This window comes from Phoca vitulina, unplaced genomic scaffold (genome assembly GCF_004348235.1).
Source record: "Phoca vitulina isolate PV1807 unplaced genomic scaffold, GSC_HSeal_1.0 scaffold36, whole genome shotgun sequence".
NCBI classification, from domain to species: Eukaryota; Metazoa; Chordata; class Mammalia; order Carnivora; family Phocidae; genus Phoca; species Phoca vitulina.
The window spans coordinates 6,831,112-6,843,626 of record NW_022589739.1 but is presented as its reverse complement, the minus strand read 5'-3'; the positions used below and the strand labels follow the sequence as shown (position 1 = coordinate 6,843,626).

The following is a 12,515-nucleotide window of genomic DNA, read 5'->3' as shown; positions in this document are numbered from 1 at the left end:
TATAGAGGGGTAGTGTGTGTGTGGGGGGGGGGGGGGGGGTAGAGGATGGGGGGGGAGGGGTTCTGAGTAAAATTTTACCCGAAAAAAAAAAAAAAAAAGGTTCTACTGCTGAAATAAAATATGAAAACACCACAGATGAAATCTCAGTTTCTAAAAGAACCTACAAAGCAGCAGAAGGGACTTTTTTAAGGTCACACAAACCATCAAGTGCATTGCCAGGTTGATATGATAGAGCCCCTGGTACCCTGCCTGTATAAACATCCATAGTGAGTGTTTAGCTATTTGGTACTGAGCTGTCCCCATCAGAAATGTCAACCAATTAGTTATCAATATTTTTTGGGTAAAATCAAGCTACCTTTGGTCAGACATTTTTTATAGAAATGAATTATTTAATTTGCATGCCTATTAAAATCCTAGTATCCAAAAATTCTGCCATCAATAAGCAGCAACTTAAACTGTATACTTTGGTATTTTGGAAAATAGTAATATCTGCAACCTACCAATAAAAAGTCAGAAAAGTTACATGGAATATTAACATACCTTTTAAAGGAGACATCAGGTTCTAGTTTTATTATATGCTAAAATGTTAATGCTTAACATAAAACAAAAATTTTACCTTATAAGCAAAATTTTTAAAAAATGAAGTATCACTGAAAATCATAATTCCATTATGACTATACTCTCTCAGTATTTCAAAGGAAGTACAGTGAAACAGCAGAAAGCCAAATTATCTCCTAATTTTCAGAGGTGTTTATTGTACATATGTTTAAAAGACTATACCCTATTTTCTCTCTTAATAATATTAGAAATTTGAAGACTTGGAGACCTCAGAAAGATGCCTTCAAGTTAAGAAAATAAAAGCACCATGAACCAATATTCAATGATTTATCATAATTTGAAAATGTAAAATTCAGGATCTGTGATGAAGAAAAATTTCCTTCTGAAACTCCAAGATGCATGAGCATTATCAAAAGCTACTTAGAACAGTTTCCTAGCTGTGGGAAAGCATTTCCAGAACAGCCAAGATTCCCCAGCAGAAATCCATTTACAAGGCAAAATCATGCCCAGCTTTATAGTCCTCACCCAAATTATACAGCATAAAAAAAAAAAAAAAGACTTGAGTAAAAAACATGTAGTTCCAAAACACACTGCTAAAGTTATGAAATAACTGTGGATCATTTCAAGTAAAAATTATTAAAGGAGCAATAATTAACCACAAGGGGGCATACACACTCCTTAGATTCCAGCAGAAAGACTAATTTAAGTAGTAACATGCACTTTGATGTATTCTACATTTTCAGTCACTTCAAATTTTCTCTCAGATGGCTACAATTTTTTGACATTCAAGGTTTATTTTAAACCTAACTAAATAGATTCCAGAATACTCCTGCCCTGAAAAAACAGTGTTTCAGAAGCCTCTGGAAGTATTGCTGTTACCTCAGCAAAGAATTCAAGAGCAATTAGTTCTAATATATATTAGAACAGATAAATAATAGAAAAATATGGTCTAAAACAGTAGCAAATTTTAGTTTACTATAAATGGAAGACATGGAAAGTCTATCAAAAGAAATGGAACAAACTGTCAGAATAGCGAAAATAAGAGGGTAGGGAAAATTGATGTCTGTGTCTGTGCAACAATATCCCTGCATTCTTCTCCCGTGACCAAAATGTTTGTAGCTCATAATAGCAACAGAAGACCTTCACTCCAAGGTCATGGCCTATGGGGCTGGCCTGCCTCATCGGCCATGTTAAGAATATAGTTAGCCATATCATCTTCAGTGGGTGCATCTGACACCACCCAAGATTCATTTGCTCCAGTCATCTGTAGGCGACAAATAGGGCAATTCCTGTGTCGATCACTCCTATCAGAGAAGTCAAATAAAGAACAATTTGTTTTCTTTTTCTTCTTTTAAAAAAATAGGTGTGTTTGAAAAGTAATACATGTACATGGTTTAAAAAAAGTAAACAGCAATAAAAGTATACAGTGAAAAATAAATCTCTTCTTTCCACCCCAATCTTTAATTCTTACCCCTTGGGCAACTACTGTTAGTAGTTTCTTACATATTCTTCTAGAAATAGACTAAGCATGATTAGACTTGTGTGTATATATATATATTACTGCTTTTTTTTACTTGCCAATATATCTTATAGGCCATTTGTAGCAGTACATGTTAGAGCTATCGGTTCTTTTTAAACATAACACTGTATGGATAGGCCATAATTCATTTAATTAGTCTCCTGCAGAGGACATTTAAGTTTTCCCCTATCTTTTGCAGCTACAAACAAGGGAATGGAAGCTTTCAAGGTTTAAAATAGAAGATGAACCTTACATGCAGAATAATTTTTCTGATAGGGAAAGAACTTATATATGATCACTTGAATGAGATTATGTTTTCCGAAGGGATTTTTTTTTTTGTCTCGACAAATATTATTTTGGAAATTTCAAAAACACCATATTTGATCCAGAAACATGTCATGCAGGGAAAATGTTTTTCTCTTCATTTCTCAGTGAAATCTGAGACTAAAGTAATTAAATTGTATCAATTACTCTTTGGCTTTTGTACAAAAATTTAGAAATCTGTTCCAAAAACTAAATGTGAAAGCTAGAGCTGGCATATATTATTCAGATTCATTTCTGGTTCCTCAGAGATATTTTATTAAGATAATTATATGTTCTCTTCTGTGCACAAAAGTCACAATTTTAAGAGTCAACTTCTGGCCAGTAGGGACCAGATTTATCTTCCCACTTAATTAAAACACTGGAAATATACATGAAACAAGGCTTTCAACACTGGACATCATCGACAACACAGGACAATCATCCCTGAGGATGAGAAGCAAAGAAGCTGAGCCCTATAAATCGCCAGCTTATTGCCTTGAGAGATTTTAGGCTGTGGAGCAAGCAGGAGAAGCTCAGATGGGGCCTGACAGACTCTCTGAGTTGAAGAGACACAGCTGAGACTCTCAGGAGGCTAAGACAGCTAGAGTTCACAGGGCAGAGTACTGAAGTACTTAAGTGCAGAAAGCTGCACAAAGGGAGAATTCTGGAGTCTACTGAAGGTCCCCCTAGAGTATATTCGCATGTGAGGAAACTACTTGAGGCTCAGGAATCACCCAAGAGGATTTGAAGGTACAGTACCCAAAACTCACACAGGGTTTGGGATATTGCCTGCTCTCACCAGACAGACTGGAAAGCCTCATAACTCCTGGAGCGTTGAGCAGAGTACTCTGAAGCGTCCTGCCTCATTAGTGGGGCATAATTAGCTCTCAACTAAACACTGCTCTGGTCCTGCCTAACAAATCATAAAAGCAAGACCCAAAAGGATCAAACTGTTTCCAAGTAACTATATTCCAGAACAAAGCTCAAGGATATTTATAGGAATACAAAAATATCTAGTACCCAAAAAGGTAAAATTCACAATGTCTGGCACCCAGTCAAGAACTACCAGGCATAAAAAGAAACAGAAAAATACAACCCCAAATAAAGAGGAAAAAAAAATCAAAACCAATCCAGAGCGGACACAGATGTTAGAACTAGCAGGCAAGAAAGTTAATGGTTATTATAACTGTATTCTATGTATTAAAAACTAGAGGAAAGACCAAACAGATGAAGTAGAGACATGGAAGATGTTTTAAAAACTCAAATCAGGGGCGCCTGGGTGGCTCGGTCTGTTGGGCATCTGCCTTCGGCTCAGGTCATCATCCCAGGGTCCTGGGATTGAGCCCCGCATCGGGCTCCCTGCTCTGCGGGAGGCCTGCTTCTCCCTCTCCCACTCCCCCTGCTTGTGTTCCCTCTCTCACTGTGTCTCTGTCAAATGAATAAATAAAATCTTAAAAAAAAACAAAACAAAAAACAAAAAACTCAAATCAAACTTCTTGACATGAAAACTATAATGTCTGAAGTAAAAAATAAATTGGATGGGATGAATAACAAGTTAGACATTGCAGAAAAAAAGACTGGTGAATTTGAAAAGACATAGCAATTTTAACTATCCAAAATGAAATACAGAGAAGATGATTTCAAAAAGTAAAATAGCAACAATAAGCTGTGGGACAACTTGAAGTGGTCTAATATATGTGTAAGTTGAATCCCAGAAGAAGGGAGAGGACAGAAAAAAATATTTAAGAAAATAATGGCTGAAAATTTTTCAAAATTGATGGTACAATAAACCTACAAATCCAAGGAGCTCAATGAAGCCTACACACAAGGAACATGAAGAAAACTACTGGAAGGCATATAATTAAACTGCTCAAAATCAATGATAAAGAAAAACCCCTTAAAAGCAGCCAGAGGAAAAAAGGCAACATTACCGGAGGTGCCTGGGTGGCTCAATCGGTTAAGCCTCCGACTCGGTTTCAGCTCAGGTCATGATCTCAGGGTCCTGGGACTGAGCCCTAAGTTGGGCTCTGTGCTCAGCAGGGAGTCTGCTTGTCCCTCTCCCTCCTCCCTCAGCCCCATGATTTCTCTCTCTCTCTCTAACAAATAAAATCTTAAAAAGAAAAAAAAAGGACAACATTACCTACAGAGGAAAAAAGATAAACGTGATAGCGTATTTCTCATGGGAAACAAGGCAAGAAAAATGAGGGTGGAGCAACATCATTAAAGCACTGAAAGAAAAACTAGTATCAGTCTAGAATTCTATATCCAGAAAAAATATCTTTGAAAAAGGATGTTCAGACATTCAAGAAGGTCCTATGGAATCTACAAAAAAGCTGTCAGAACTAGTAAATGGGTTTAGTAAAAGTTTGTAGAATACAAGATTGATACACAAAAGTCTAATGTCTTTCTATATACTAGCAACAAATGATCAGAAATTGAAATAAATATATTTAAAATAGTATAAAATTCAAAATAATTAGGGATAAATCTGTCAAAGATATGCAATACTGAAAACTACGAACAGTGATGAGAGAAATGCAAGAAGGCCTAAATAAATGGAGATGTATACTGTGTTTGTGAACTGGAAGACCGAATTATTGTTAAGAAGTCAACACTCTCCAAATCGATCTATTTACTTAATGCAATTCCAACCAAAATCCTTACAGCTTTTTTTGTGGAAATTGACAAACTGATTCTAAAACTCACTTTGAAATGCAAAAGAATTAGAATAGCCAAAAACAACTTTGCCAAAAACAAAGTTTGAGAACTAACACTCCCTGATTTTAAGACTCAGACTCAGAAAGCTACATTAATCAAGGTAGTGTGGTATTGGTATGAAATAAACAGATCAATGGAACAGAACAGAGTCCAGAAACAGACCTACGTGTATTTCAACAACTGATTTCCAATAAAGGTGAAGGGGCAATTTAGTGAAGAAAAGATAGTCTTTCCAACAAAATGTGCTGGAGCAACCGGGTAGCCATAGGCAAAAAAAGAATTTTAATTGGTACCTCATGCTATATACAAAAAATTAACTCAAAATGGATCATAGACCTAAATGTAAAACCTAAAACTATCAAACTTCCCAAAGAATAGAAGAAAATCCTTGTGACCTTGGGTTAGACAGATTTCTTAGATAAATCACTATGCATAAATCACAAACTGATAAACTGGACCTCATCAAAATTAAAAACTTCTACTCTTTCAAAGACATTCTTAAGAGAATGGAAAGACACATCACAAAGTGGGAGAATATATCTGCCAGTCAAATATCTGATAAAGGACATGTATTCATAACACAGAAAGAATTCGAAAACTTAATATGAAAACAACCCAATAAAGAAATGGGCAAAAGATGTGAATGGACACTTCACCAAAGAAGACATACAGATTTAGCATATAAGAAGATGCTCAACATCATCAGTCAGTAGGGAAATACAAACTATAAATACAATGAGATACCACTACACATCTATTAGAATGGCTAAAATTAAAAGGACTGACCATACTTACCAGAGAAGAGGTGGGTGGGGGGATGGGTGAAACCGGTGAAGGGGATTAAGAGTAACTTATCTTGATAAGCACCAAGTAGTATATGAAACTGTTGAATTGCTATATTTTGCATCCGAAACTAACACGCCTGCTAACTACACCGGAATTGTAATTAAAATTAAAAAAAAAAAAAAAAGACTGACACTACTAAGTATTGGCTAGATTGTGGAGCAATTAGAACTCTCATACACTGCTGGTGGGAGTGCAAAATGGTAAACCACTTTGGAAAACAGTTGGCAGTTTCTTAAAAAGTTAAACATATACCCACCATATGATTTAGATATTCTATTTCTAGGTATTTAAGAAAAAAACAAAATATATGTCCATAAAAAGACCAGTCCACAAATCTATATAGCAGTTTCATTTGTAATAGCCAAAAATTGGAAACAACCCAATGTCCATAACAGGTGACTAGATAAATAAACTGTGGTATATCATACAATGAATACTACTCAGCAACAAAAAAGGGAACTACTGTGGGGCACCTGGGTGGCTTAGTTGGCTGAGCATCCAACTTTTGATTTTGGCTTGGGTCATGATCTCAGGGTCGTGGGATCAGGATTCTCTCCTTCTCCCTCTTCCTCTGCCTCTGCCCCTCCTCCTGCTCATGCTCTCTATCTCTCTCTAAAAATAAATAAATAAAATATTTAAAAAAAGGGGAACTACTGATAACATGCTACAATATGGATACATCTCAAAATAATTATACTGAATGAAAAAAAGAGCACATGCTGTATGATTTCATTTATAAAAATTCTAGAAAATCCAAATTATTTTATAGTGACTGAAAGCAGATTAGTCGTTATCTGGGGACTGGAAGGGTTGGAAAGGAGACTTTACAGTGGGGCACAAAGTAACTTTTGGGGTGATGAATTTGTTCATTATCTGGATTGTAATTTTTTTATGGGTATGTACATGTGTCAAAACATATCAAATTGTGCTTTAAATATATGTAGTTTATTGTATGTTAATTATAAATTCACCTAAATGCTTCATTCTTATTTTGTAAAATAATGAACTTGACTAGCTGATCTCTAAAGTTCCCTCCAGGTCCAATAATCAATATTCAAGGATTCATATTATTCCTTTTAGTCATATAGAAGAAAAATATAGAAATAAGGAGAAAAATGAAGAAAAAGGGAAGCTTGTGATTCTAGACTCAAGTCAGGCACAAAAAAGTAAACTGCCAAAACTAAGACACATTGCCACATTTTATAAACTTTAAATATAAAAATATTTTTAACCAGAGGAGGAAGCATGTCGTACAATTCAGAGTACTAAAGAACAAAATTTCTTATACTTAACTACAATATTTTTGTATTTTTTGGAGTTTATTCATATACACTTTCCCATTTGACCTTTGCCTGTCCCATGAGGGTAGCAGATAACTTACCATTTATCAATGCATTTCTGACAAAAGCTGTGAGCACAAGGCAGGATGAGGTCAGCTCGACCATCCATACAGATACAACACTCCTCCTCATCAGTCAGCTGCTTCACCCTGCAATGTGAAAACTGAGCTGGAACATAAATATTCTCTGTTGTCATTATGCTTTAAACTTTGTCTCCATTGCCTTAGAAAGCATTATCAAACATCTATATACCCTCAGTATAAAGCAAAACATGACTTGCATGCAAAATCAGACTATATCTTAGGGATAACAAATATATTTAAGGAAGAGGTACACAGAGGGACAAATTCCATAAAGAAAAACTGGATAGTAGATAAATACTGTGAAGATTAAAAAGAATATACAAACAAAAACTGGAAATATTCAGATCTTTCTGAAAATAATAGCCGATTTTAATCATATCACATTTATATAAATGAATTCAACTGTTAGAAGATTTACTTGCCATGCAGGATACAAAACTCTCTAAAATATGGACCTTGCCCTTGGACTGTACCATGCTGATGCTGATAATGGGCATACAAATGAAAGAATAACTTAGTCTTAATAATCAGGTGCTACAGGAAATACAAAAGGTAGGAAGTTTGCTTCCTGTCTTTCTCTGTCCTTAAGGAGCTCTTTCACCTTGGGAAGAGATGCTGAACCTTCTACTCCAGCCTCAGTGTAGAGTGCCCCTGAGTGAATCAAGTGCCTTTGCATGTGGTGTTTTCCTTTCCTGGAATATCCTTATGAGTCTGGTAAACCCTAACCTCAGTAACTCAGCTCAAAATATCTTCTCTCTGCTCTCAAAACCAACATTTGCCTCAATTAAAGGACTTAAATATTGCATTTTAATTGGCTGCTAATTGGTTGGTCTACCCACAAACTCTAAGTTCTTTGAATACAGGCAGTTTGTCTTAGGTTCTCAATAAATGTTTCTTAAAGTGATTTTAATTTGCTTTTATCCTTCATGCTATTCTACAATTTTTAGGTTTTCTTCATTAAGCATGTATTACTTTCATAATTATGCAAACACAAAATGTTTCAAAGTATAGCCACCAGACCATAAACTTCTTAAAGGCAGGAGGTATATCTCTGGCATGGTTTTATTCCCTGCTGTGCTTATACTACTATATACAAGACATTGAAATACCACTTTAAAATTTGTCAATTTGAATATAAAAAAGAATATAAACAAATGTCAAATATGCAAGTAGTAAGTGCTAAGAAGGAACAAATGAGTATTTCAAATTTGTTGGAAAGATGAGGTTGAAAAGTGACATAACTTTGACAGACAGAGGACATTCTAGGTGAATAAACGAAGTTGTGGAGGTAGGAAAAAAAATACCTCTGGAGTGTGTGTGTAACAAGAAGGTCGCATGATGCTCCAGGGAGAAAACTGAGAGAAAAGACTGCTTAAATATAGCAGAGATAATCTGATCCTTGAATGTCAAAATATGATGTTAACTTATTCTGATAGGCAAACTAGAATCAGAGTTTGATCAAAAGAAAAGTGAACCCCCACTGAAATAATATTTTAGGAAGACTAATTGGGAGTGCAGTATGGGACATTCTAGAGGGAGCAAAACCAATCAGATCCTTACTTCAGCAATTCACCTGGGAGATAATCAGGGCCTGGTAAAGGGACATTACAAAAGACAAATTGTCAGGATGTGGTAATAGGTTAAACCAATGGGCAAAAGAAGGGAGCCACTGAATCAAAGTGGGGAAACTGAATGAAAACCTAGATGGACATGCATCTCATTTTCTAGATATATTCAGTTCAATGTTTAAGGGTCTCTTAGGTGCTACATTCTGCACCAGACCCAGATGAACTGGGGTCTCTGCTTTTGAGCAGCTTATGGTTTATGTCTAAGGATTTGGACTTATGTGTCAGTAGCAGAGACTATAACTGAATCCATAAAGAGGGACATGTTCTGAAGGTTAGAGGGCTATGAAGAAGAGCACTGCTCTGGAAAGAAGTAAAAGAACAGGAAACACAGAAGCAGCCAGTGGAAACTATACAAGGTTCACTTGATTTTTTGCTACCTTCCTAGCAGTACAGTAACTAGAAGAAGGAAGGAGAAAGGGTTCTGTTCTAGTTGTCCTTGTTAGACCACTTGTAGAATGGAGTATTCAGTTCTATGCCCCCTACCCTGAAAGATATATTGACAGATAAAGGATTTTCCAGGAAAGCCTCGGGGATATAAAAGAGACCCATGTTAACAAAGGCCAAAGGAACTGGGGATGCTCATCCTGCAGAACAGAGGACCAGTGAGAATTTGATTAATGTTTTCAAATATTTGAAGGGCTGAAGAGAGAACAGATTTGTTTGGTGGGATCCAGAGGGCACTGCCACTGAAATAAGTAGAATACAGTAGTAACTTAAAAATAATGATGGTGAACTCTTACATATTATTACATGCAGGCACTGTTGTAAGCATTTTACATACATCGACTCACTTAACTCTCTTAAGAATCCTATGAAGCAGATACTATTGTTATCATCCTCTCTTAAAAAAATGAAGAAACAGAGGAAAAAGAGTTTAATAACTTGTCCAAAGTCACACAGTTAGCAGTCGAGACAGGATTTGAACACAGGCAATTTGGTTCTAGAGTCTGTGCTATGTTGACTTAAGAGAATCAGATTTTGGCTATTCTGAGGAATATAATGCAAAAGGGAAAATTTCACAGTGATTAGAGCCATCTGTGTATGAAAAGGCTTGTGTCTCTGAGGCAGTGAGTCCCACATAAGTTCAGGTGTTCAAGTACAAGCTGGAAATGTGGCAAGAGTCTTACTACTCAAAGTGTTATTGGTGGATTAGCAGCAGTGACACCATGTGGGAGCTTGATGGACTCTCAAGCTCCTCCTCAAAACCACTGAATACAAAGTTTAAGAAGCATTCTAGTCCACAGATCTTTACACATAAGAGAGTAATAATGCAGAGGTTAGGGGCATGGTTGTATTGCCAGCCTGCTCTGAATGTGAATCTCAGCTAGGCTAATTTCTAGCAATGTCATTTATTTGTCTAAACCTCAGTTTATCTGAAATGGACCAGTAATTGTATCCCCATGGGGTTGTTGTGAGGATTTAATGAGTTTATACATGTAAAGCACTTATCAAAATGCCTAATACACTATAAGTACTCAATAAATGTAAACCACTAATAAAAATATACATCAGATATAAGACTAATCCAAATAAATATCTCTTAAAATCCCCTTCAACTTGAAAAGTCTGTTTTTCTATGAACTAGAGTATCCAAACCAAAAAACCAAAAAACATACAAAGGCAAGAAGCAGCCCTAACCTACCAATCAGGCATTGAGTTTCCAAGGATAACACCCTTACCTCTTTCATTGAGATGACTGAAACAAGAAGAAAGTATTACTTTCATTTCATCTGCTACCACAGAGTTTAAACATCCTGGTAAATCCTATTCTCAGCTTTCAAGATACTTAAACAAGACAAAACAACAACAACGAAAAAACTACCATTCCGAAGAGGGACAGGAAGAAAAGCAGAAAATCAGACAATTGTTTATGAAAGATTTACTTTATAAAATACAGAAAAGAAAAGCCTAAACACTGCCTATCATGCTCTAAAACTCACTTGGCATTTCAGTACCACTTGTACAGCCCAAACCTAGAAAACCAAACAATCCTATAAAGATAAACAGAAAATGATAAATGGAGATACAAATTTATTACAGTATAGTACTGGAAACCAGTTGGTTAAGAATGGACCAGAAAATGCAACTATAAATCAAGCAATAAAAGAGAAATTCTTGCTAAGCATATTCTTAATTTTAAGGTAAAAAGTGCTATCAATACAGATTTTTGCTGTCCATTCAGTATGACAATAAGACAGGATGTCAACATGTCTGGACCCACGTAAGACTTTTTCCAATGAGGCATTTACAAATGTAAATTATGGTCATGGTTGTCAAATGGCAACAGGTGGAAGCTTCCACATGCCAAGAGCATTACAGAGAAGGAAAAGTTTAGATAGAACAATAATATATTAGGCTTGAGTAAACAAGTGCCATCAAAGAAAACTGTGGCTGACTTCATTTCCTTCCGGTAATTCGGTATGTGCAGTATGTGCACCAACTACTTGTTCATTCCTGAATAGACTGCCAAGTCCTAGAGCCAATATTTACAATTTTTAATGCTCCAATTAGTCAGATATTTTAAAGGAAAACTGGAATGATTTTGCCAGATTTTTAGACCTAATTCCCTGAAGGGCTTTGATTGTCTAATAAATACCTGTTATAAGAGAGATATTAATATCCTTTGTCATTAAATGCAAGCATGTAGAGTGGACAGTGCATTCATGGAAACTGGGTTGAGAGAAACATTAGCTGGTGTGAGCCACTTTAATTTTTCTTTAATTTAGCACTCTAACAACGTCCTGAAGAATAATCCAAAAGCTGATCTGGGATACAATATCAACTGAGATAAAAGGTAACGTGATTTAAGACATCACAAGGGCACCAGCAAAAGTATTACTGAGATTTCAGTAGCTTGTATATTAGAAAACAAGAGAAACATGGTACTTATGCATTATATACCTTCCCATCCAAAGACTAGCCTGACAAGATGTTACAGATGATGAGTTTTCATCAGGGTCTTCAGAGGTGGAGCTTTGGGCCAATACTCCTGATGCTTGACTTGTGATGTCTTTATAAAGCTGAATAAACTGGTACAAATTCATGATCCGTGATGCTTCTACAATGCCAGTACTTTTGTTAATCTAAAAATACAAAAAAAAAAAAGTTCATAATTTCTCTGGCCATTTTTTTTAAAGTTTTTATTTAAATTCCAATCAGTTAAGATACAGTGAAATATGTTTCAGGCGTAGGATTTAGTACATACAACACCCATCACAAGTGTCCTCCTTAATCTCCATCACCTATTTCACCCATCCCCATTCTCTGATCAATTTTTCCCAAAAAGGGGGAACAAATAAAAGTTTTCAAGGTTTGCAAATTACCTAACAAGAGAGAAAGAGTCTGAACAAATGAAGTGGAGTTCAAAGTACTTGCACACATTTATCTCATTTGATACTCAAAATAACCCTGTAGGGTTGATTAGGCATCACCCTGTTTAGAGTTGATGAGGTCAGACAACTTTCCCAGACCTAAAAAATGAATTTTAGAGATCAGTATTGACAATTCTTTTTAATTTCTT

The 12,515-nt window shown here is 35.8% G+C and overlaps 1 protein-coding gene across 1 annotated transcript in view; it reads right to left on the bottom strand.

The window, feature by feature from the left end:
- Positions 1-61: 61 nt before the first annotated feature.
- RNF141 (ring finger protein 141) overlaps positions 62-12,515 on the bottom strand; it is a 35,234-nt gene continuing 22,780 nt past the window's right edge. The window contains exons 4-6 of the mRNA XM_032426954.1: positions 11,897-12,078; positions 7,326-7,433; positions 62-1,862 (exon numbers count right to left, since the gene is read on the bottom strand). Coding sequence (XP_032282845.1) covers positions 1,712-1,862; positions 7,326-7,433; positions 11,897-12,078 — 441 coding nt within the window. The 3' untranslated portion in view covers positions 62-1,711. The remainder of the gene's footprint in view (positions 1,863-7,325; positions 7,434-11,896; positions 12,079-12,515) is intronic.